This window comes from Rhinolophus sinicus, chromosome 16 (assembly GCF_057876585.1).
Source record: "Rhinolophus sinicus isolate RSI-liver-muscle chromosome 16, RSI-T2T, whole genome shotgun sequence".
Classification (NCBI taxonomy): domain Eukaryota; kingdom Metazoa; phylum Chordata; class Mammalia; order Chiroptera; family Rhinolophidae; genus Rhinolophus; species Rhinolophus sinicus.
This window is the reverse complement of record NC_142516.1, coordinates 18532516-18554306: the sequence shown is the minus strand read 5'-3', so window position 1 is coordinate 18554306 and position 21791 is coordinate 18532516. Positions and strand designations below refer to the sequence as shown.

The following is a 21791-nucleotide window of genomic DNA, read 5'->3' as shown; positions in this document are numbered from 1 at the left end:
AGATGAAGAAACAGAGGGGCTGTCCTTGTCTGAGGTCACTGGGGAAGCAGAGGACCCCAGGTTGTTTGAAGGGGTCGTGGGCTTCAGGAGCCCTTGAGCGGCTTTTCTTTTTCCCCCCCACAGGGGGCCCGGCAGAGCGGGCAGGGCTGCAGCAGCTGGACACGGTGCTACAGCTGAACGAGAGGCCTGTGGAGCACTGGAAATGCGTAGAGCTGGCCCACGAGATCCGGTGAGAGGGGCTGGGTGTGGCCCGGGGCCTCCGACTGATGGCGCATCTTGCCCCCCAACTCTGGGCACGCGGCCTTCCCCTCCCCTTCTTTGCCCAGCTGTCAGCAATTCACTTTGCTCCTCAGGGAATCAGTTTCTTGGCCAGAAAATGGAAGGTTCAGGCTCAGAGCAATTTTGGATCCCCAGCAAGTAGTAGGAAGAAGCTCCCAAACAGACCTTGTGGTTTCCGATGCAGTGCCAGGGGGTAGCTTTCTACTTGAGCTAATTATTTCTGGTACCTGGAGCTAAGCCCACAGTTTTTAAAGACTGTGTCAATGTTGCAATTGTTTCAATTGCGCAGTTACAAAAAGTATTCTTTAAAATGTTTGGATCCTCCCAATTTTGACCTGTTGGGGTAGAACCCTCATGGCCCATTGTGGGTTTGCTTCTAGAATGACTGGAGGAGGGGTTGCGGGTAAGAGGTTTGCTTGCTCCTCCTTGCTTGCACTTTGCCCATGACAGGTGTCACTAGCTGCGTTTGGTACTCTTTCTTGTTTGACCCGGGCTTGGCTCAGCATCCTTCTCAGCCTCTGCCAGTCAATTAAGAGTTGACCTAAGGGACCCCTGTGCTGTCTCTGCTTTACATGGCCTCTTACCTCCCTTCCTGCCCTGACATTAGGGGCTTCTCCCCCTCCCACACTCCTCCTCTCTGCCCCTGCGGGTCCCTACCCTGGCTGACATTGGTCTCTCCCAGACTCAACTTCTCTATGTGACCCCCCACTCCCACCCCCAACTTCCAGGAGCTGCCCCAGCGAGATCATCTTGCTTGTGTGGCGCATGGTCCCTCAGATCAAGCCCGGGCCAGACGGTGGGGTCCTGCGGCGGGCCTCCTGCAAGTCGACCCATGACCTCCAGTCGCCCCCCAATAAGCGGGAGAAGAACTGCACCCATGGGGCCCAGGCACGTCCTGAGCAGCGCCACAGCTGCCACCTGGTATGTGACAGCTCTGATGGGCTGCTGCTCGGCGGCTGGGAGCGCTACACCGAGGTGGCCAAGCGCGGGGGCCAGCACACCCTGCCTGCATTGTCCCGTGCCACTGCCCCCACCGACCCCAACTACATCATTCTGGCCCCGCTGAACCCAGGGAGCCAGGTATGGACAGCTGGTTTGGGGAAGATGAAGGGCATGGGTCCCTGTGTAAGGCCAGGAGAAGACTCAAAATTGTGTCAGGAGGACCCTGCAAGCGGCTAGGAGTGTTGGGCTAGGAGGCAGGGTGTGTGTTAGCTTCTGGGTGGAGAGAGCAGGGAGGTTTCTGTGGCCTCAGGGCACAGGTCCAGGACCCGGGGGTGTCACCGGGTGGAAGATTGCACCTTGAAAGAAGGAAAAGCTTTGTGCCAGTCTGCACTTTCCCACAGCCGAACGGGCTGCTGCGTGTGGCAGGTGGGAGCCCCCTGTCATAAGAAGTGTGAAAGCAAAGCAGACGCTGCTTGATGGCATGGTGGGGTGATGGAGTGCACGCTCCAAAGCATTAGTCCCAGGAGATAGTCCACGAAAAATGTGTTCTGAGGTCAAGTAGATTTGAGAAATATCCCCTCCTCTCCCGCTTCTGGAGAGTCCCAATGTAAATGAGCTCTGAGGGCATCCTGCAGTGAAGAGGGTGGTTTAACCTTGTTGCACTCAGCATTTCCCAGAGTCCCCTGTCCCCTTTGTGGCAGGGTTGTTAGCGTCCCACAGTGCCAGTGTTCCGTGGAATGCACTTTGGAACAAACTACCGTCAACGAAGTTGGGAACTTGGCCAAGGGCTTAGACTTGATGACAGCTAACGTCTTGTTCAACTCTAATATTCTGGAGGATTCTGGGTTCTGTTCCCTCCACGCCCCCTCTCAGCTTAGTAGCAGGACAGCTGTTTTTCCCGTGTGCCCTGAGATGCTGCCTTCCCACCCCCAGGCTGGCTGTCCTGCCCCATTCCTGGGGCTGAGCTGGTTCTCCTGTGTTTCCCTTGCAGCTGCTGCGGCCCGTGTACCAGGAGGATCCCATCCCTGAAGGTGAGTCTGTCCTCTGCTGCTGTGCCCTCCACGCCCCAGAGAGACTGTGAGGTCAGCTGGGAGGCCAGGCCCTGCCTCCTCCAAGGTTGGTGGCCTTCTCTACACAGGCAAGGTCCTCCCACATGTTGACACAGACAGTTTCCTCTTGGTCTATTTTCTCCCTCACCAAACCAGTGTTTTTCTCCTTGGAGCCTGCCTAAGGGGGAAGAGCGGGGCTCTTACCAGAGCAGTCTAAGAGATGGTGTTCGGGACTCAGGCATTCAACTAACATTTATCCAATTTTACCAAACAACCAATATGTGTTAGCTGCTGTAGGCAACGTGATCGGGCCTGTACAGAAGGGAGGCATGGAATTTGAAGCTGGAAGGTCTCAAGTTGGAGTTCTAGCTGTGTGACTTTGATCAGCTCACGGCCCCTCACTGAGCCTCAGTTTCTTCATCTATAAAATGGGACTGACAATTCCCACCTCAGCGGGTTGTGGGAAGATGAAAGGAGATAGTGGCTGTGAGAAGTAGTGTATACTGAGGGTAGTTGTCTTTGAAGTGCACAGATGTCTGTGCTGTTTGAATGATTCTTCTCCTTTGGCCTTCAAATCCTGGCCCTATTTTTGAAGGGCCAGGGAAAGAGGCTGGGCTCAAAACCAATTCCTTCTCTCAGGAAGCCTGAGATATCAGTCTTGATGCTGGAGCCAGCGGGGCATCCCTTTAGGACCCCTATGTGCCTACTGGAGACCTCTGACCTGAGTATCTGGAAAGTTGAGACCAGCCTTGCCATGTGGTCTGTAATGCCTGCCGTGGGTATGCCTGAGCCCTTCCTCTAGTGCCTGCAGAATGTCCTTGACCTCCTTCCTTGGGAGAGGCCTTCTCCCAGGCTGGTCCCCTCTCTCAGTGCTGTGAAGATCATGCTTCTTAGAGCAGGTATTTGGAAGAATGCCTGTGCCTTTTTGGGGAAAAGGGCTCCCGTCAGGCTCAGTGCCGCCGACAGAGCATCTTTATTCTCTCCAGGTTGGGTTGTTTGGGTGCTTGGGCCTCTTCTGTTGAAAACGAATCTGTGTCCCTGTTGGAGAGGAGTCTGATAGTGAAACCCTGAGTTTTTGAAAAGCTTTTAGTTGGCACATTAGGTTAGAGTGGAAATGCCTCTGCTAAATGGTGACTTCATTACAGGCAGGGCCTGGGCTGGCTCATTTCTGTGTGTCCAGTGCTGGATGTGTGGCAGGCAGCAGGTACTCAGTAGAATTTCTGTTCCTCAGATGACTGAAGGAGAATGACCGCGGTTGCCTCTCAGGGTTTGCAGACTGGTCATGGTGTAGGGAGCTGCAGAGGTGTGTCACCTGTGCTGGGCCGGTGGTGGGGAATTGGTTCCCTCTCAGCCTGAGAGATGCCTCTGAGTTTCCCTGCTGTCCTCCCCACCTGTGTCCACATTGCGATTCCCTTCTGAGAATACAGAACTTAGTGACCTAAGAAGGGCCCCGTCATCTAAGCGAGGGGAGAGGGACGAGGACGGCAGTGATGACGATGTTGATAATGACAGTACCTTTCTGAATGCATTGTGTGAAGGACTTGACCTTCCTTCATAACAATAATCCTTCTGGTAGCCAAGGACATCTTTGCTCTTTATCAGGGATCAAGCCTTCATAGCTCCCAGTCCTGGGGTTCAGAGGAAGGGGTGGAATTCAGGGCACAAAACTTCCCTGAAAAACACTCAGGGTTCTCCAGAGGCTGAGGCTGGCACCAGGGTGCCCACTTCTGCCCCCTCCTCTGACTGGGCTGCCTGGCCTTCTTTCAGGAGGGTGGGTTGGGCTATCCTGAGTTGAATGGGGTCTGATGCCCTTCCAGGGCCTGGGGCGCCTGCCTGCCTGTGGTTAGCATGTTCCCCGAGGCTGCTGGTGTCCTCGGCATTGTCTTGTCTCCTGTGATGGCGGCCTGGCTTCAGATTCACCATTGCTGGAGCAGGATGGCTGCTAGGGCTCACCTCGAAAGCTGGAGCAAAGCCAAGTAATTACTGTGTTTGGTCAGTGAAGCAGGTGTTAGAACAAAAAGGGTGATATGGGGGTTTGAAGCAAAGGGGGTAAAAGGTAGCAGGTGGGAAGTCGAGGGATTTGCCTTTACAGAGCTCAGTAGCTGGGTTCTACTTGGACTGTTTTAAAGAAAGATACTTCACACAAATCAGTTTTGGAGAGCCACGTGCACGCATTACCCAGGAGTGTGTGGAGATGGGGCACGAGGGCATGACATCCACATAGGTTAGGCTGATCCCGTCTTACACCATTTACTGGCCAAATAACTTTGGGCAAGTCACCCAACTACTCCAGACCTCAGTGGTCTTGTCTATCAAATGAGGCTGAGCAGACCTTTCCCACCTGAAGGCAGAGGTGTGTTTCAAGAGGCTTATTCGTGACTATCCAGGCCCAAGGTGAAGATTCTGTGACAGCTCTGTGCAGCTGGGCTAGGGAAGGGGACAAATGGATTCTTTTTAAAGTCTGAACCTGGGGGGCGCAGGGTCCAGAGTTTGGCATCCGCAAATGGTAACTTTCTCTAGTTTTCTCTCAGTCCCCACATGGCAGTCCTGTGGTGTTGCCTGGGCTTGCCGATGTGGAATTAGAGGGGCTGGTTCCAGGCTAAGCCTGTGACCCCAGTCACCGTGTGGGTTGGGGCCTAGCATCCTTGTCCTAAGGCCAGCCCTGATGGTCAGATCATTTGTCACTTGGGGTTTGCAATAATCCCTCAAGACTGACACTCCAGTACCTTCCCCAAGTCACTCAGCTCTCTGGTGTGTGCCCCCCACACCAGCCCTGGGACAGGCAAGGCAGCAATCTGTATCATCTCCTCTCTGCAGCGGAGAACACTGGCTCCGAGCTGGGAGGAGCCTGTTCAGGGTTGCACAGCCAGTCCCTGGGGGAACTATAGCTCAAGTTCAGGCGAATTACCCAGCTCATATCCTGAGAGACCGAGGATGGGGATGGGTCCTTTCAGCAAACGGGCCAGGGCCTGGCAGCAAAGACCACCCCCCCACTGCCCCAGGACCAGATCAGATGAGGAGTTGTGTAATTACATCCATGCATCTCTCCACCTTCCCCCCACCCCACCCCCGTCCTGGTCTCAGGCTCTTTCTACCCTTCTCGATGCACCTTCCTGAAGAGGCAGGAAGTGGTTTAAATGATTATGGTTTGAGTATTGCCCCAAGAGATACACTGGGATGGGTGGTCACTTATGGGGGGGGGGGGGTCGACTTGTTTTTCTCACCCCGCTCAGTGAGAAGGGACACAAGGTAGGCGGAGGAAGCAAGTGTGAAACCTTCTGAGCTGAGTTTTTCCTCTGAGGCTGTGGACTTGGCGTTGGTGGGGAGCTTCCCCGAGACCTAGCTGGGGTCAAGCCACCTGTTCAGCCCCTGGCAGCCAGGATAAAGGGGTGGCAGGAGGAAGCCTGGGCCCCAGGACGTGGGCTGGCCATGCAGGGCCAGGACTGGGGGTGGCAGGAGGAAGCCTGGGCCCCAGGACGTGGGCTGGCCATGCAGGGCCAGGACTGGGGGTGGCAGGAGGAAGCCTGGGCCCCAGGACGTGGGCTGGCCATGCAGGGCCAGGACTGGGGGTGGCAGGAGGAAGCCTGGGCCCCAGGACGTGGGCTGGCCTTGCAGATCAGGGAGGGCAGGTCAGCTGCCCACCTGGCAGCAGGAGCTCTCAGAGGGGACAGGTGTGTGGAGCATGAGTGCTCCAGAATTTACCTGCTCACACCCAAGAATCCCTGACTTTGTAGCTACCCTCTGTTTTGCTCCTCTGCCCATCAGACTGTGTTGGCAGACCTGTAGGCCACCCTGTTCAGTGTGAGGGTGTGTGTCCAGCAGTATCTTCTTAAAGAGGAATCCCCTGCAGCCTTCTGCTCTCTTTCCTGGAGCGGCTCCCACCCGCCTCTTCCTCTCCTTTTTCTGATTAGAATAATTTGTGGGTTGGTGGCCAAGGCGGGAGGACCTCTTAGCTATGATCAAACCTAGGACTCCCTGAGGCACCTGATGAACTTGCTTTTGCAAGTGGAGGAATTACACCAAGAAGCACCACCTGTTAGCAGCTGACTTGCATTGTGCATGTAGAGGTTGCAGGCCCTGTTCTAAGGGTTTTATTTAGAGCATCAGTTCATCCTCACAGCAACCCGGTGAGCTTGGTACTGTTATTGAGGAAATCAAGGCTCTGGGCAGGGAAGTGAGTTGCCGAAGTCACCAAGCTAATAAGCAGAGCAGTGCCATTTGGGCATAGGCATCTGGCTTCTGCCACCGGGCAGTCGCTGCTCTGCTCCAATCGATTGTTCTAGGTGAGCCCCATGAGGTCAGAGCTTCTGATTTTTCAAATGTGAGAGATTTCCTGAGTTTTAAAAGTATGAGGCCAGATGGATGGGTCTGATTTGGTTCCTGGGTCACCAGATGGGGACGGCAGCCTGCATCACAGTTGGTGGTTCCCAGCTCCATCCAAGCCCTGGGGTTGCTTGTTTACGTGTCAGTATCTCTCATAGATTGGGAGGGAATTCCTTGAGGTCTGAGAGCCTGCTGCAGCCTCCCAGGGTTCTCTGCACCTTGCACAAAGCGTGGCACATAGCAGATGCTCACAGTAAATGGCTGTCGACCGAGTCTGTTCCCTGTTTGTGTAGAGGGGATGCCTTTGCAGGGGTGATGGAAATGCCTCATGCTTCCCCCCCCACCCCCCATCTCTGTTCCACAGAATCAGGGAATACCAGTAAAGGGAAGTCCTACACAGGCCTGGGGAAGAAGTCCCGGCTGATGAAGACTGTGCAGACCATGAAGGGCCACGGGAACTACCAGAACTGCCCGGCCATGAGGCCACACCCCCCACACTCGAGCTATGGCACCTATGTCACCCTGGCCCCCAAGGTCCTGGTGTTCCCTGTGTTTGTTCAGGTGAGCTGGTGGCTGGCTTCACGGGAGGTAAGAAAGAAGAGGGTCCTTGCCCCCAGGTCTCAGGGATGGTGCCTCGTTCCAGGATTGGGGGCCTCCTTTATGGAAAGACAAATAGCTTCAGGTGCTCAGGATTCGGGGGGTTATACTGAGGGAGCACAGGTCTCCAGGAGGGGAAACAGGGGAGTGGGGACAGGAAAGCCCAGCAACAAGGGGGTCCCCTCCCCGCCCCCCTGAACCTCCGCTTTTTCTGTGGACAGGGCAGGCACACTAGAGCTGCTGTGTTGTTACAGGAACTCTGAGTTGAAGCTCCTGCTCTCTGGCGCATCCAGTGGTTTGTCATTTGGAAATGATCAAGGGAGAGCCTGGAGATCTGGCATCTCCTCTGGCCTCCTGGGTCTTGGCAAACATGTCTGGCCAGTCGTAGCTAGTGGCCTGAGATTCACTTAGATCTCCCTTCTCCTGCTTTTCCCTCTTGTCCCTCTCTGCCTCCCCATTTCCAAACCTTCATTTATTCCATCACCCGGATATAACCGGTGTGAGTATTTACGTGCCTTTGCGTGTGTGCTTATACACAGTAAAAAGAAAAACATGTCTTATTATACATTTTATATCCTGTCGCTTTTTTTGAAAATGGAAATTGCAGCACGAACATTTCCCACATTACCAAATACTCTTTGAGCCTGTGTTTTGTAGTGATTGCACACTATTCTGTTATATGGATGTACCATATTTACTTAACCAGTTCTCTGTTCAGACACTTCTGCTATGTCTACTTCTTTTGCTATTATTGTAAATAATTCTGTGATGAAAATCCTTGTGCATGAATTGCCTCTCTGCTTATTTTCCTTGGAAGAGATTCCTAGAAGTGAAATGACTGAGTCATGGGTCATAAACATTTTAAAGGCTCTTTATACATGCTGACAAATTGCTTTCCATAAAGACTTGATTAGTTCATCCCCTCATCAGCAACGTAGAGGTGACGTGGTCCCAAGGGCTTCATTTCTGACCATTATTTCCTTCTCTGCTATTCCTGGCATCCCATTCTAGACCTGTCACTGTCTAGTGGGTCTTAGAACTCTCAGTTTTTAGGACCCAGTGCCCCTCTGGCCGGTGACACACCTCCCCCGGACAACTCCCTCAGTAGGGCCTGCCCTTTGCCTTTCTCTTGGTCTCTTTCTTGGGATGTAACCACAAAGGTCTTGGCCATCACGGGGGTTATTTTTTGCTTTCATTTTTAAATTTTTACAAAAAAATTAAAATTTTGAGAAAGTGATAAAAACTTTAAAATTGTAAAATATATAAACCCCAAACGGCATCACACTTAAATGTACAATTTAACAAAAAATTATAAAGTGGATATCCACTAAGGTAAAGAAATAGACCATGGCCACCACCCATGCCAGAGACTGCGTATGTCTCTTCTTGATTGGAAGGCCCTTCTCCCCAGCAGACATGCCCACTAGCCTGACTTTACGATACTCATTTCCTTGCTATTCTTTAGTTTTACCATCTATGTGTGCTTTCCTCACCATGTTTGGTTTGGCCTCTTTTTGAATGTTACTGAATGAAACCATACCGCATATATTCTTTTGGGCCCTACTTCCTTCGCTTCACATTATGTGTAAGATCCACCCAGGTTGCTGTGTGTAGTTGACATTTAGTTCATTATCTTTTCTCCAGAACCTTGCTTGATGTCAGGTGCCTGGAAGCCATGTTATAAGTGTGCATTCATGAGGATAAGCGTTGCTGGGTAGTCCAGAGCTTAGGGAGCTTTCTCTGGGCTGGGCAGGAGGTGGGGGCTCCTCAGTAGGTATGGGGCAGGTGATGGGGTAGGGGAAGGGGTCTGGGTGAGAACTGGTTCCTGGGAATTGATAGCTGAGGAGTGTGTATGAATGTAGAGCAGGGACTGGCCTGGCTTTGAAGGGAATCAAGTGACTGAATCCAGCATATTTTGATATCCTGAGACCTCTCTGGGGATATCCTGAGAGCCTGGACCTAACAGCAGGGAGCAGCTCGTGAGGACAGATGGGGGAGTGTGGGCCCGGGAAGCCCCAAGAGCCCAGTAGAGTGGGAGAGCCGAGGGGAGGAGGAGTGCTACGTGTGGTTGAACTTCCTGCCAGAGTGCAGCTCTCACGGTGAGGGCTGGTGGTGAAGGTGGCAGCAACAGTTCCGCCCAGGACAAAAGCATCTGTCTTTCTGTTTCCATCTGTGTCTGAGGTGGTGTGTGGGTTCTTGGGGTGTGGGGAGGACTGGCAGTCTTTTCTGTGTCTGGCTTTGCCAAGCCATCTCCCCCCACCCACAACCATCTCCACGAGGCCTCTTTGAACGGCCCACTTTTTTTTTTCAGCCTTTAGATCTCTGTAACCCTGCCCGGACCCTCCTGTTGTCAGAGGAGCTGCTGTTGTACGAGGGGCGGAACAAGGCTGCCGAGGTAAGGCTTACACACCGTTCCCTGGTGGCGGGTCCTCCCGGGCTTCCTCGGCCATCCTTCAGGCCCCTAACTTTTCTCTCTCCCTGATGGTCTTAGAATTGTATAAGCTCGGGGTAGAAAAAAAACCCCGAAAAGCCTTCCATCCCCCTTCATGCCCTCCTTACCAAATGGTGACCCCGCTTTTTCTTGTACATTTTCAGTGATGAGGAACTCACCCCCTCTCAAAGCTGTTGTGTCCATCTTAGATAGTTAGAAACTTTTCCCAGCCACTCAAGAGGTCCGTTGTTTATCCCAACTTCCTCTAAGGAGCGGAGAGATGGCTGTTCACTCCAGCTGTGGTGAATGCCTTTGTAGGTGAGAATTTTAGAGGAGCATCACTTAGCAGGTTTTCTGGGTCTGCATTAACTCACGTCCTGATTCCTCTTCTACGGGGTAAGTCTGTTATTTCTCCTGGGCTTTAGCTCTGCCACCAGAGGCCTGGGTGTGGAGATCATGCCCCTCTTCTGGGGAACTGGCCCTTGCTGATGTCTGACGGGGGAATTGCACTTACCCACACAATCCCCACAGCTGACCACGCTCCAGCGCAGTCCCGTGAGCTTACATCTACGGGAGCACAGAAGTTGGAGCGCTGGGATCGTCAAGCCTACCTAGGGGCCTTGCAGAGAGGGGAAGGGGCTTGCTGCAGATCAGGTCCTGGCTGAACACGGGCAGTGTGTCTTGGCTGTATTGAGGGTCAGCTTGAGGTAGTGTGGAAAGATCAGGAAACGCGAAGGCAGGAAGCATGTAGCCAGCTCCTGCTCAGCTGTTGGCTCACTTGTGACTTCTCCCTTCTTCCTCAGTCTTCTCATCGGAACGGTGGGTGTGTTGTATATTTGAGGCAGCTGAAATCGGCTGATCTCTAAGGGCCCGTTCAGCCTCAGCATTCTGGGACATTATGTGTAATTGTGGTTAAAGCAGGAGGCTGCTTTTGTTTTGTTTTATGAACAAGCAGACCAGAACTCATATAGTATTCCCAGAGAGCGTCGTCTCTTTCAAGGGAGCCTGCGTGCTGATTTCTACCACATGGGCCTTGCTCACTGCAGCTCTGGACCTTCTCTTGGGAAACTTTCCTAAGAACCTTGGCATATCTTCTGAATTGCTTCCATGGGAGTAAAACTTCATCTGCTGAGGGGGATTTGAGTTTTAGGAACAAGAAGTCACTGGGAGCTGTGCTTAGTGAGTAAGGGTGTGGTGAACCTAAGGTGGCCAAAGGTCAGAAAGCGAGGTGGGGCTACACATTCAGAAGATTCTGAAGAGGGCACTGAGAAATGACAGCCACCCTGAAATCCATACATATGTCTAAATTTGCTCTTTTGTTTGTCTGCTCACCATTGAGTCTGCAAACCCTGATCACGTGCTGTGTTACCCTCTCTGTGCCTGCATTTTACATACTAGATCTCAGCTCTTGCAGCATCCCCAGGACAGGCACAGTTGTCCCCACTCTATAGATGAGGAAACTGAGGCTCCAGGGAGATTTACTGGGACCTGAAGTTCTCAAGGCTTGTAAGGGACGGAGCCAGGATTAGTACTCATATCGCTGGCTCTGGCTCAGCCGGGCTTTCCGTGGTCCCATGCTGCCTCTGGCCAGTTTGTTTGCAAACAAACTAGCAACTGCAAGCTGAAGCCATAGCCTGATTGCAGTCTGTCCCCAAACTCTTTGCCTTGTGGAGCTTGGAGCCTTAGAACAAAGAGACCCTCTTTTGAAGATTGAAAGAAGTGATTTGTAGACAAGCAACATAAATATATTTCTTTTTCTTGAAGTATGCTAGGAAGTGTGTTTATCTTAGTACCCTGTCATGTCATGCAGGCCAAGAATATAAACCAGTCCAAGAGAGGCTTGGATAAATTTGTAGAATTGCAGTGTTGCTTAGTCCTCAGGAGCTGTCTGTTCTGAGTGCAACCCTGGAACTTCCAGCTGATGGTTTTCCAGCCAGCTCTTGAGTCTGCAGTGACAGCCCCCTCCAGGCATTGGTTTTGTTACCGGAGAGTGCTAACTTGTAGAAAGTTCTCTCTTACATTCAACAGGAATCTTTATTTCTGGAATGTTCGCCCTTGGTCCTTGGTCCCGTCTCTGCTCTGAGCACGCTCCGGTTTGTTAATGTCTGTGAGCTGATCCAGACCCACACCAGGAACTGCCCTCATTACACACCCTCCCAGAAATCACAGGCTTCATTAATGTGCCCTGAGATCAAATCCGAGTAACAGAGGAGCCTCATTTCTATATTCAAACACTAGTTACTGGGCATCACAACGTAGCCAGGCCCTGTGTGAGAGTTTCCAGGACTACTGTGGGCCCAAGACAGACACACCCTCACTCCACACACTGACTCATTGAGTTTACCATTAACTAAGGCCTCAATGTCTTTTTTGCAAACCCTGCCCTTAGGCCAGATTCCTGGAGGAAGCTTGGTTAGGGCTACTTGGGAGAAGTGACCCTCCAAGTTGCAAGGATTCCCTAACCACGCTATCCCTCAACCCTTGACTCTGGCCAAACAGATGTGTCCTTGGAGCAAGTGTGGGGAAGACACCTAGTGGGCAGCAGGTAATTGGGCCATGGAGATGGGCCGCTGTGGCTCCTGCTGGAGCAAGGTCAGCAGGATGCTGGTGAGATGGGAGAGGGGCCCACCTGCTCTCCCCTGGCACGCTTGGCCCCTGGCCTTTCTTCCAGCTGTGTGCCAGCTCTGCCCTTTCCCTGACCTGACCTTTGGGGAAATTCTTCGTTCATGCCTTAATCACTTCCTGTCTAGACCACATTTCCAGTTCTGGGAACTGGGGCCAGAGCAGCAGCCTAGGGCTTTTCTCACCTTGCAGTTGGGCACTTGTCCTCCATCCGTCCTCTCTGGGCCTGGGATGTGTTTTGATGTTTTTTAGGCTCCCGATAGACTGTCTCGTCCAACCGTTCCCCTGCCAGCTTCCCTGTGGGTGCACAGGTGACCCTTGAGTGGGTCGGGGAGCTTGAGGGTTTGCCTGTGTTTGGCTGCTTTCGAGCCTTGTCCTTTCCACGGCTTGGACTTCAAAGACCTCTCCTTAGACAACTAACCCCTCAAATCCTCTGAACTCTTGGATCATTTTTTTCTCTCCCTTAACTTCATTTATTTTTTGATCTCCTTTGCTCTTCTTTTTTTGGTCCCTGCTCGGATTCTTTCACATTCAGGGACAGGACAACTGTAGACATTGCTGTTTCCCTGTATAATGAGCACTGTAGGGTCAGCTAGGCCTCGGCAATGGTCCCTGGCTGTGTAGCCTTGGACAAGTCACTTAACCTCTCTGAGTTGCAGGGTCCTCATCTATAAATGAGGGAGGGCAATGCTGAGGACCCACTGACCAGAAAGTAAGTGCTCAGCCAGTGAAGACTTCTGTTGGGCTCAGTTGGGACAGGGCTGTGGTGGGAAGGGGTTTGGATAGAGTCATCGCCGGGATCCCTTCCAGTCCGGGGTCCCTTCCAGAGCCCTCCTGTTTGGTCCCTGAGAGGAGCCAGAGCCCCTGAGAGAGAGCCTCCCGCTCAAGGGTGCCTCTTATTATCTCTGTGGCCCAGATTCCCTCACACCTCTGTGTTTGTGTTACTCACAAGAAGCCAAGGGTCCTTTGAAAACTATTTGTATATTAAATTACGAAAGTAACAGATTCTCATTGCAAAATAATGCAAATTAAGCGGAAATGTTTGAAGTAAAATCCATTGCCTAGAGTGAAGAGCGTGGTATGTTAGACATTTAAAAAATGTTAACATATAGATAGATTTATAGTTTTGTTTCACAAAATTGGCTTATACTTATAGGTATTTTTGCACATTGCACTATTGTGACTATGATGGACAGATTTCGGCTTCTGCACACATAGCTCTACTTTATTCTTTTAGTAGTCGCATCAAACTCTACCATGTGAAGATGGCATAATTTATTTTCTCCATCCTCTCTTGACGGGCGTTTATTCCATTTTTTTTCTCTTGCCCGTCTCTTGTTTATTTTACTATATTCTTTTTTCTGTGTCATTCCCAGCCCCCCACTCTCATTAGTTTATGTATTTTTATTACAAAAATGTTGTTGAGAACATCCTTATAGGTTCATATTTATATAGCCTTGTAAATATTTCTGTAGGATAGTCTCAGAGGTGGTGTTGTTAGGTCACCTTTATCAGTCAGATAGCTAAATGTCAACATGCTGGCTTTTTAAACTTCAACAACAATCCAACACACACTCACTGTGGCCCTTGCTAGTGTGTGCCAAGCCCTCCTGGCTGGTGCTTCTTACTTCAGAAGAGACGAAGTGTCAGATTTTGACACCTCAAAGGGAAGTTCACCTAATTAATCATATTTGGTTTTCTTCGGAGAGTCTAAAATTGGATTTTATTGCCCTGGACTACAGGCCACTGCAGGATTTACAAAGTAAAGAACAGTGTAATCTTTAGTGGCGTTAGAGGATCAAGTGAATTTTTGTAGCACAAAAATATGCTAAGCATGCCTGTTGGTTTACCTATAATGCCTAAAAATAGCTTTCTCACTTATTTTTGGAGCAGCTAGTGCATAAAAGAGATAAAAGTTATGTACATGTCTGTATTGGAGCGTAAGTAACTGGCTTTTTCTCAAACTGATGGCGCAGTACTGTGGTTAAAATTACCCGCAAGGAATTTGGTAACCTCACATTGCAGGGTGCCTCAATTCATAGCCTGCACAGAGCTTGTGAAAGGAGCCTGTGACGGAACCAGGCAGGGTCTCTCCGCCTGTTTGCACAGAGGAGAAAACTCAGGGGACTTAACCAAGTTTTCATGGCTATTTAGTAGGATAGGAGCCTCATGACTTCTGATTCCAAGCCCAGTGCTCTTTCAGCCAGATGTTTAGAGGAGAATGCAAGCAGATGTGGAACATTCTGCAGCTCATGGGTGGCTCCAAGCCAAGGGTGTGGGGCTGGAGATTCCAGGGGCTTTTGGCCAGAGAGGTGAGCCTGTGGGGTGTCAGGCTGTGGAGAGGCTTTCAGGGGCCATCTGCCACAGAGAGTGAGGGTCATTTTCTGTTCTGTTTATTTTTTCCTGCTGTGCCTAGTGGAGCTGTAGAAAACCGTAGGGCACAGGGGCGGTCTCGACTGCAGGTCAGGTCTCTGTCCTTGGCTGAGGCCACACGAAGTCTGCTCCTGGTTCTGCCTGAGACGATGAGGACTCCTTACCTGGGCCTCTAAGGGAGGTTGTGGCCCTTGGCCTCTGGGACAGCTAAAGAGCCAGTTCTGTGTGCTCTCGCCTGACGCAGGTGACGCTGTTTGCCTATTCGGACCTGCTGCTCTTCACCAAGGAGGACGAGCCGGGCCGCTGCAACGTCCTGAGGAATCCCCTCTACCTCCAGAGTGTGAAGCTGCAGGAAGGTAAGTGGGTGCTGAGATGCCTTGGGCCTCCTCCTCACTTGCGCTGAGTCCACTGCTCTGGGCAGCCTGGAGGCTCAGTTTGGGTCCAGCCCCTGGGGTGCTGAGCTGCCAGCTGTCCATGAGGCATCTGAGCATGTGTGGCCAGGTCCTGCCCCTGGGCCGGTGGGGTCTCAGACACTGATGTTCCATTCTAGGCTGGCAAGCATCCCTGTACACTCTGAGTTTTGCTGGGAGGTTTCTGTTCCGGGATGTTCAGGGAGGCTGTGGAGTGGAGTGGGAAGAGCTTTGGATTTAGACCTGTGCTCAGATTTTGGCCCTGTCCCTCCGTGCCTGTGTGACTTTGGGTAAGGTGCTCAACCTCTCTGAGCCTGTTTCCTCATGTAAATGTGGGATACCAACAGTATCTCAGAAAGTTGTTGTGAAGATTAAATTAGGTCATATACGCCAAGTGCCTGACCCACACCAGGTGCCCAATAAATGCTAGTTGCCACCACGCTCACCACATATATCCGGGACAAGAGACCACTGCTCCTTCTCCACTCAGCCGCGTTGCTTTGACCAGAGCCGGAGGAAGCTGGAGCACGTGTGGCTGGGGGCTGCTGAGCAGGAACACGTGGGAGCGTGGAGTGAACCTCTACCCCAAACTTTCCATCGTGCCCTCCTCCACTTGGGGACGGGAAGCCAGCTGGGAGTATCTGCTGAGCGGTTTGGTTTGGCGCCTGAGGTCTCTGCTGAAGGGGCTCCATTTCCTCTCCCAGATTATGAAAACAACAACAGACCTGTTTGAGCACGGGTGACAGGGGCAGGGAGGAAAATATGACCCAGCGAAAGAATTCTGTTTTGACGGGTTTTGCTCCAGGAAAACTTCCTGCCTGTTTGCAAACCCAACGTGTGTGCTTGGCCCTTGCTGGCCTTCCTCCTTAGACACCAGGCAGTGTGAGAACCTCCACTCTCACTGCCCCACAGGAAGTCACTTACAACTCCTTCCCTGCCTTTGGCTTTCTCCTGCCCGCTGACCAGGGCTGCCACTGAGGGGAAAAAGCAAGTCACCTCATTCGAGGCCAGCCCCTCCCCGGGTCAGTGGTGAGGAGCAGCCCTCTGTGCAAGTTCAGCTCAGACCCTGGCATTGCAGGAAGCTGCCATGGGAGGGGGGCAGATGAGAGCTGCTGCCCTTGGTGTCCTGCTGCTGTGCCCTTTCCTTTCTTCCTCACACCAGCTTCCTCTACATGCCCACTACGTGTCACTCCCACCCACTGCACGCATGCACACGTATGCCCTCACACTGTATAGTCCCTTCCTCTGTGCCTCTGCTCATCTCCAGCTCAGACAATCTGGTACCCAGTCAGCTGTGAGGGGGACACTGGCGGCTGTGCTTGGTAACAGGTTGGTAGATTATAGAACCAAACCCTTACTGGTGGGCAGTGCTCAGCCTCCTGCTGAAGGCAGGGAGGGAGAAGAAAGGGAGCTCAGAATGGCTGTGCTTTGGGGTGGGGTTGGCATGGGAGCCACCAGGGCAGTGGAGGAGCTGAGGGTAGCAGCTGGGAGTTTGGGGTCTGGGCTCAGTTTTGCTGCTAACTTGCTATGTGACTTCAGCTGGCTCTTTCCCTTTTCTGAACGTCAATTTCTCTGCCTGTGAAACAAGGGTTGGGCCAGTCTTTTGTGTTCCCTCCCAGTCCTGATGTCCCCAGGCAGACCCTGAGGTGGCTGTGAGAAGCTGGGCAGTGCCCATACGTATGTCCTCCCTCCCCTCCTGGAGCCCCCAGACCCAAGGTTTGAAATTAGAAGCAGGGTGAGCTCCATCCTCCACTGGGTGGTGGATGGTCATGGTAGGTGCTGTGGGGCCTTGAGGTGTTGAGCCCATGTGAGTGACAGCCTTGCAGGCATGGCTTCCTCAGGCTGGAGACCACATCCTCTCCCTGCAGCTGGCAGGCTCAAGGTAGTCAAGGCCAGCACTCAGGAGAGATGACCATGCCATTAGAGCCCTGTGGGTTGGCATGAGAGAGGTGTGTGTATGTGTGTGTGCGTGTGTATGTGTAAGTCTGTCCTGGCTTGCTGGGCAGGTGATTTCATGCACACAAATTGCTTTGCCCTTCTCCAGAGTGCTGGGGAGCAAATACAGTGAACATGGCTCTCCAGGGAGCCCATGAGCTGCAGAGAGCAAAGGAAATGGCTCTGTGACACTGAGCACTCAAGGTGCACATTCCACCACTTAGATTCTTTCCAGGCATCGGCGGAGCCCTCGCCTCCTGTCCCTCCTGCTCCCCTGAGATGCTGGGCTTGTGGGGCGGCGGGGGTGGGGTGGGGGTGGGGGTGGGGGGTGGGGTGGTGTTCGGAGGAGTCCAGTGACTTCTGCAGTTGGATTTGAAGCCGCAGAGCCCAGTGTCCTGAGTCCAGGCGCCCAATTTCCTGCCTGATTCCCTTGTGCCCTCAGAGACCCGCTGTGGCAGCAAAGGCCTGAGTGAGGCTTTTAAGAGATTCATTTCGGGCTCAGCTGCAGCTTCTGTTGGCCGAATGGTCTCTTGCTAACGTGGCTCACACTCCTAGGTTTCTTTGGGGCAAAGATGATGGTAAACAAGGAACACGCCCAGCCTTTCCTGCGGGCTGGGCCTGGTGAGGGTTGTTCCCTGGCCGGGGAGAATCTGCCCCACCCAGGGACCACGGAGTCCCTCGGGCGACTTGTCTAAAGGGTGCTTAGCTCCTCTGGAGAAGCATACTCCTAGGGTCTAGCATGGGGCCCAGAACATCGTGGGGACCAAGGAATGTTTGTTGGGTGAATGACTGAATGACTGAAAGGAGAACAGAAGCACTGCTTCAGCTCAGGGGCGGAAGTATACTCTTCCCGCTGGGCTTCTGCTGGTGGCCCCTTAAACCTTGCCTGCCCTCCTCCTGCCTAGCTTCGCTTCCCCAAAGCTTCAGCGGGGCTGCCTTGCTGTGTAATGGGAACAGGCGGAGAGCTGGCGCTAACAATTGGGACATCTCCGGTCAGCCGGGGCCCATTGTGGTCTCTTCCTGCCTCTGCCGCCCACTGGCTTTGCTGCTCTTTGTGTTTCTGCCTCCCAGGCGGCCAGTATCCTGCCCACAGTGTGTCTTCCTGGCCTGCTCTGGTCTGTCAGGATGGCCTGGAAATGTCTAGCTGATTTTTGGGCTCTCCATCTACCCTGGGGAGTCAGGGGGCCCAGTCTTGGAAACTCAGCTGTTTAGGTCGCAGCCGCTGGAATGCTTGGTGTTAAATTTGGGTGACATTTTCCAAGCACATCCTCAGAGCCTACCTCAGGGCCGGCTGCCAGGGCGAGAGCAGTGGGAGGAACACGTTTTCATTTCTGGAGCACATGGCCTGGCACAATGACAGAGACGTAAGCTGGTGGTGGGGGCAGAAGTGTGACATAATGGTCAGAACACAGGCTTTGGAGGCAGGCAGTCCTGGGTTCAAACCTCAGCTCTGCTGCTTTCTCACTGTCTGCCTTGTATATAGTTGTTTCCCTCCCTGGGCCTCAGTTTCTGCATCTGGAAAATGGAGACAACCCTCTTGGCTTGTCTCACAGGGTAGAGAGGGCTTGGTGAATGGCTGAGTTTGGGATCTCAGGCCAGGCTTGCAAGGGCTCTGAGAAAATGACAGAGGGGTCAGACCTGGGCAGGAAAGCCCTCTCTGGGCCCTACCCAGCCTGTGACCGGGGGTCCCCCTGCACGACCCACACGTTCTTTGGTGGGAAGCAAGGCCCACCCAGGAGCCAAATGGTTCCTTCTTATATTTTAAAATGGCCAAAGCATTTGGAGTGTTGGATGGAAACCCAAATGTGTGCTGCCTCCCTGTCCCTTTTCCTTGACACTCACCCCTTTTCCACACCCTGGAGAGTCCAGAGCTTGATTTAATGTTCCACAAGGTTTTCTGGTGGGGCTGAGGTCTCTCTCTGGGGTCAGCTCCCTTGCAGCCTGCTTTCCCACAGCTGTGGCTCCCCACCCCCCGCCAGCACCCCCGGAGGCTTGTCGGCCTTTCACGAGCCTCTGAGCCATGCTGAGCCCCATCCCGTCGTTCCCTCCAAGTGCTGCCAGCACAGAGCCGTGATGTGGAGGGGACTTCCGTGAAGGTTTGGGGTAATGCAGGAGGGCAGTGGCGGGCAGTGTTACAGCACAGATAATTTAAGGCAGTTGTCAGCCATCCCTCACCCTCGGGAACATGTTCCGGGCTGCATTTCCCCAACCTCGGCCTCCTGTCTTGGCTTTTCCCTACCTCTGAGGGCCTTCTCTTCTATCACTGCCAGCTTCTAAACTCCAAATTTCTATTTTCTTACATAGATCTTTTTGTATCTCCCTTGGCACTAAGGTCTTCTTCTGGAAAGTCAAGGAAAGTCCCAGTGTATTTTCTTAAAAGAAACCACCTCCGTTTGTTTCCATCCTCAGCAACATAAGGAACTGGCAGAAGCTTTGAAATGACAGGTTCCTTAAACATGACAGATTTCTTAGGCAGGGCTCCCTCCCTCCCTACCCACCTCTAGGTGGGGACAAGTAGGATTCATTCTAAGTCCAAAATGAACCCCATTTACTTAATGCGCTTTTTAAAATCTGGCTCTGCTTGGCACCCCTGGCCATAGGCATGATTTTGCCCAGGGAACTGCCCACATGCCTTCTCTGAGGGGGCCTGGCCTTCACTCACACGAGGGCCCTCGCTCTGCTTTTCTTAGGAATAGGCTGGACCCACGGTCTCTGTTTGTATCTAGCCACCTTTACTTCACAGCACAGCTTACAACTTCTTTGATGATTGATTTGATCCAGGTATGTATGGAGAGAGCTACTTTGAGCCCAGCACTGGGCCTGCATCCTTGAGGAGGCAGACACATTTGAGAGGAGGGTGTATCGGGGTCCGGAGTGTGGGCTCTGGAGCCAGGCTTCCTGGGTATATGTCTTGGTTCTTCTTCCCTTTTTACCTGGGGCTTGTTCCTCAAGCTCTTTGTGCCTCAGTTCTCTCACTGGACTCATAGGTGATAACCAGCCCTGCCTCACAGGGGGTGTAGTGAGGGTTGAGCTCTTACAGGTAAAGCATCTGGTACAGTGGTGGGCACTCAAGTTCTATGGCACTTTGTGTTTGCTGTGCTGTATGGTTGCTTCCCTGCAACATGACAGCCTGCCTGCTGAGGTCTGTTGCTTGAAATACAGGAAGTTATTCATACTAACCATCCCCGATCTGTACCCAGATGAGTGTCCACGGGAGAGTGCTGCCAGGTCGTGGGCAGACCGCAGCAGTCAGGGCAGGTATCCCGGAGGAGGGGCGAGGCTTCTTCGCCACACCTGCTATCCCTTGAGCACAACTTGTGCTTCTCCATCTCCATGCCTTTGCCCATGCTGTTCCCACCTCCTGGTGTGCCCTGTACCTGGCAGTTTCAGGCCCAGAGGGGACTCCTGGCTGCCTCTCATGGGGTGAGATCTCAGCATTCCTTGAGTCCGGCTGACCTGCAGGCAAAGGCCTTATAGCTGTGCCTCAGCTTGGTTAGTTAGTAAGTGGCATTTCCTCCAGGGAGTTCCCTGTCCCCTGTGCCTGCTTCTTTCTTTGTCTTTTTCCAGGAAGTACCACATACACAGCCCTCTGTATGTGACAGCGCTCTATGCACCAGCAAACTGCTGAGACTGTAGCCAGTTCTAATGCAAATCTTACTTTTTTCCCCAAAGGTTCATCAGAAGACCTGAAATTCTGTGTGCTGTATCTAGCGGAGGTGAGTCCTTCCCTCTGAATTTGAGGAGATCTGTGACTTGGTGTTTGAGGGGAGGTTTTAGGCAGGGTTCTAGTCCAGGGTTCTGATGCTTCCCCCACCCCACCTTGTGCAGGGGTCCTAGGCAGGTCCTGCAGGTCCTCCCTGCCCCTGTAGCTCTCACCTCTATGTAGAAGAGCAGCAGGCACGAGAGTGCTTAGAGGGGACAGAGGACACTGATCTCCCACTTAGGACTTCCTGGTCTCTTCATAGTGAAGGTGTGGTCTGACAGCTGTGCATCTCCGTATTTAGTTATCTGGGAGCCCTTCCTCTGGAGAGTACCCTGATTCCTATTCCTGCTTCTTTCTTCCTCTTTTTCCAGGAAGTGCCACCCATGACCCCTCCTAAGGGTCTTGTCAGTGTTTGAAACAGCCTGAAGGTGATTGTATTAGGTTGGTGCAAATGTAATTGCGGTTTAAAAGGTTAAACATAATAGCGAAAACCACAATTACTTTTGCACCAATCTAATACCTTTACCTAGGCCAGACAGTACAGACTAAAAAACACATCAAATGCCTGTGTTTTGGGCTGGAGTGATACCCGCTCAGTGTGATTGGTGTTCTTGGGTATCTCAGTCTGATCAGAAGCTCGGATGGGCTGTGCTCTGCCTTTGTTGAGCAAAATTGGGCAAATAGCTTATTGCTTGATATGGTTTGGGAGATAAAACATCATTAAACCAGAGGTTTAATCAAAGAGGTTCTCTGTGATGAAAAAGTTGAGAGCTGTTGAGCCATCGAATTCTTTTAGCTTTTTGGGGAATTTTCTAGTGTGTTTCCTTGAAAATAAGACCTAGCTGGACAATCAGCTCTAATGTGTCTTTTGGAGCAAAAATTAATATAAGACCCGATTTTATTTTACTATAATATAAGACTGGGTATAATATAATGTAATGTAATGTAATATAAATATAATATAATATAATATAACATAACATAACATAACATAACATATAATATAATATAATATAATATAATATAATACTGGGTCTTATATTCATTTTGGCTCCAAAAGACACATTAGAGCTGATTGTCCTGCTAGGTCTTATTTTCTGGGCAACACGGTAGAACGTTTGCCTCTC

The 21791-nt window shown here is 52.0% G+C and overlaps 1 protein-coding gene across 6 annotated transcripts in view; it reads left to right on the top strand.

Annotated features, from left to right (window-relative positions):
• The window catches only part of RGS3 (regulator of G protein signaling 3), a 112151-nt gene that overhangs the window by 32544 nt on the left and 57816 nt on the right, over nucleotides 1–21791 (top strand). For 5 of the 6 annotated variants that reach the window (XM_074330858.2, XM_074330857.2, XM_074330859.2 and 2 more), the window contains 7 exons: nucleotides 124–229; nucleotides 1008–1359; nucleotides 2213–2252; nucleotides 6958–7154; nucleotides 9502–9585; nucleotides 14861–14972; nucleotides 20634–20677. In XM_074330858.2, the coding sequence (XP_074186959.2) occupies nucleotides 124–229; nucleotides 1008–1359; nucleotides 2213–2252; nucleotides 6958–7154; nucleotides 9502–9585; nucleotides 14861–14972; nucleotides 20634–20677 (935 nt within the window). Of the gene's footprint in view, nucleotides 1–123; nucleotides 230–1007; nucleotides 1360–2212; nucleotides 2253–6957; nucleotides 7155–9501; nucleotides 9586–14860; nucleotides 14973–16260; nucleotides 16356–20633; nucleotides 20678–21791 lie in introns of those variants that run through there. The other variant, XM_074330862.2, reaches the window with a different exon arrangement.